This window comes from Microtus ochrogaster, unplaced genomic scaffold (genome assembly GCF_000317375.1).
Source record: "Microtus ochrogaster isolate Prairie Vole_2 unplaced genomic scaffold, MicOch1.0 UNK51, whole genome shotgun sequence".
Taxonomy (NCBI): Eukaryota; Metazoa; Chordata; class Mammalia; order Rodentia; family Cricetidae; genus Microtus; species Microtus ochrogaster.
This window is the reverse complement of record NW_004949149.1, coordinates 2,173,586-2,176,816: the sequence shown is the minus strand read 5'-3', so window position 1 is coordinate 2,176,816 and position 3,231 is coordinate 2,173,586. Positions and strand designations below refer to the sequence as shown.

The 3,231-nt window shown below is 42.4% G+C and overlaps 1 protein-coding gene across 2 annotated transcripts in view; it reads right to left on the bottom strand.

The window, feature by feature from the left end:
* Positions 1-3,231, bottom strand: part of Rnf150 (ring finger protein 150) — a 222,625-nt gene that overhangs the window by 70,767 nt on the left and 148,627 nt on the right. For both annotated transcript variants that reach the window (XM_013354611.2, XM_026777260.1), the window contains exon 3: positions 749-820. In XM_013354611.2, coding sequence (XP_013210065.2) covers positions 749-820 — 72 coding nt within the window. The remainder of the gene's footprint in view (positions 1-748; positions 821-3,231) is intronic.

Below are 3,231 nucleotides of genomic sequence, written 5' to 3'. Positions count from 1 at the left end.
TCTCACTGTGACACTTTCACATGTGTGTGTCACACTCCTCCACGGTCTCACTGTGACACTTCCACACGCGTGTGTCACACTCCTCCACCTCCCACTAACCTCTCCTATCCTCCCACTCTTTCCACCTTTCTTCTTTCTCTACAGTCGGGAGCCTTCTGCTTCCTAAGTCCTGTTGTGAATGCTAGACTCTGTATATGAAAGAAAATGTGGTCTATCATCTTTCTGCACCTGGCTTATTTTGTTTAACATGATAATATCTAGTTCCATTTATTATCTTTCAGATGACATAATTTCATTCTTCTTAATGCCTCAATAATTCTGCACTGTGAGCACACATCACGTTTACTGTATGAATGTATCCATTCATTCGTTGATGGGCACTGATGCTGACTGAACAGCTTGGCTATTGTTGCTCACTGAACTTCAAATTTTCTCATGCTTGGTTGCTAGTAAATTGCATGTATTTTACAAACGCTTAATTCTTAAACACTTAATTATTAAAAACAATTATTAAAACACTTAATTATTAAAAAATAAATTACTTAAAAACACTTAATTATTGAAAATAAATTGCGCATGTTTTACAAACACTTAATATGTTTAATAAAAGCATTCTAAGTTCAAGAAATGTATAGACACACAGATTTACATCTTTCTCCTTTTTTATTTTCTCTCTTCTACTTGGGCTGTCAGAAAAGACAAGAGATTCATTGACTAGGTCCTCACCCGAAGGAAAAGCGGTTCTCACCTTGTCGCCTTTCCTGATGGTCCTAACCTGAAGCTTGCTGATGGCTTTCTTTGCTGCATCTCCCAGTCGACGCTGAAAAAACAAAAGCTTTTGGTTAATAATAAAGATGTGTGATTCCCTCATACTTTCTTATGGCATTTCATAAACCAGAGCGGCTCTCTCTGAAATCATACACATGTCATGAATGTTAAGGATGATGGGGGGGAAGACATAGGCCTGGGCATTTGCAGAGAGTGGATGTAGGACTCAATGTCCATGAAAACAACTGTGTTGGAGAGAATCCCTTTTTCCTAGTATTGGGCTCACACTCACATGACACAGAGTTAGCACGTGAAATAGAAACTTCCTAGTTTCTGTGTATATCTGTACAGACTGGCAGCTAGCAAACCTGAAGTCTTTCCTAACTTGTTGGAGTAGCTGGCCAGTGTGTAATCTCTTTTCCACCACTGACACCTTTATTTGCTGTGTCTTTCAATTTGCTCATATTGACACTCGGTCTGCAGTGACTACCCTATCACCTTCTCCCTTACATGTGCATCTGAGTGTGCTATGCAGAGAGCAAGGAGCTGGCTCAGTAGGTAACGATCTTGTCACGTAAGCACGAGGTTCTGAGTTCAGAGTCCCAGGACCCCAGGAAGAGCTACTGTGGCACCCCAAGTGTGTAACCCCAGAGCTGGAGAGTGGAGACAGGTGCATCCCTGGAGTGCCTATCTCTGGACAGCCTAGCCAAATCAGTAAGCATCGGGTCCAGTGAAGGGTCTTTGTCTCAAAAGACAGAGATCGACAGAGAAAGGTACATCTGCCACTGGCCTCAACATGCATTCGAGCTGTTATATGAGTGTTCACACACAAACACAAATATGCATACACCCATATGGACACATTTAATACACACACACACACACACACACACACGCATGCACGCATACACACCACAAAATTTTGTCTTTAGGTTAGCAGGTGATTACAAATCACATAACTGGGGAACGGCTATCAACCGTGTTGAGAAAGAATACATCATGCCCCAATTTTGCATAGGGAAAATTGCCACCCTAATGAGTCCCTCAATGAGGAGACGGGTGCGGGAATGAAATCTTCATCTGTTGAGGGACAATGGGATTTCTGTGTGTGCTTGCAAGCTTCCTACGTGTTTTCGCCTCTGCTTAGCATGTGTGCTTCTGGCCTTCAACAGATGCCATCTGTAGCAGTAGAAAGTATTTGAAGGGTTCAAAGCAGTAGGGGGTTGGTTTTTGTTCAGACGACAGTGATAACAAGAGTACCAACAATAACAATGTTCAGTTTTCTTTTATCTGTCATAACTTCTTAAAATTCAAATTGGCTTTATTTTTCTTGTGCTAGGTTTGATCCTAGGGCCTCGGGCATGCTAAGAGAGCTCTCTTCGCTTGGGCTATATTGCCCATACTTTTCTCCTAAGAATACTGGACAGACCGACTGTCTTAGTCACTTCTCTATTGCTGTGGTGGAACACCATGACCAAGGCAACTTACAGAAGGAAATGTTTATTTGGACTTGTGGTTCCAGAGGGACAAGAGACGGTCGCCATCATGGAGAGCATCCCTGGCAGCTGGCAGGCATGGCAGCTGCACGGGAAGCAGAAAGGTCACACAAGGAATGGTGTAAGGCTTTCACCTCCCAGAGTTTGCGTTCACTGACATATTTCTTCCAATGAGGCCACATCCCCTAAGCCTCTCTGAACGACACATCTAATTCAAACCACCGCATCACTGAAACCACAATGTTCCAGGCACCCGCTGAAGTCTTCTCTCCTTTACCGTCCTACAGCCCCATGAGAAAGGTAGACCCTCTGAAAGCCCTGCAGTTTCAGAGCTGGGAAAAATACATCACAACACAGCTAGGCAGCCCTCCAGTCCCCCAGCCAGTCATCAAGACACTAGCCTACCGACCTGTTGGCTAGGAATCGGAGCCTATTAGGTCGGTATAAATCACTTCTATAGCGTTTAAATAAGCAGAAAGTGAGCATTTCTCCAAGTTATTTAATTCTCCTCAAGGACATTTTGTCTATTCCTAAAGATATTAATTAGCATCCAATACCTTAACACACACACACACACACTCACACACACACACACACACACACACACACACACACACACAAATTTTTATTTCGTTCTCTTGCTTTTGGAGACAAGGTCTTCCTATGTAGCCTTGGTTAATATTGAACTCAAAACTCCACCCAGTTTCCTGAGGGCCAGGACTGGAGTCATGTACCAGCCTGCCTAGCGCATATTTTTAATTATATTTCCTGTTAAATACAGAGCTGGGTTTTGAAAAAATGGTACTAAACTATAATTTTCCAAATCCCTAATCTCTGTAGCTTATCACATAGAAGAATTTCCATTAAAATGAATAAATAAAACATTCAAACAATTGATGTTTTTAAAGCATGGAAATAACCTGAGAAATTTAACCTGGAAATGGGGAAATACAAAGGAACCGCGTGG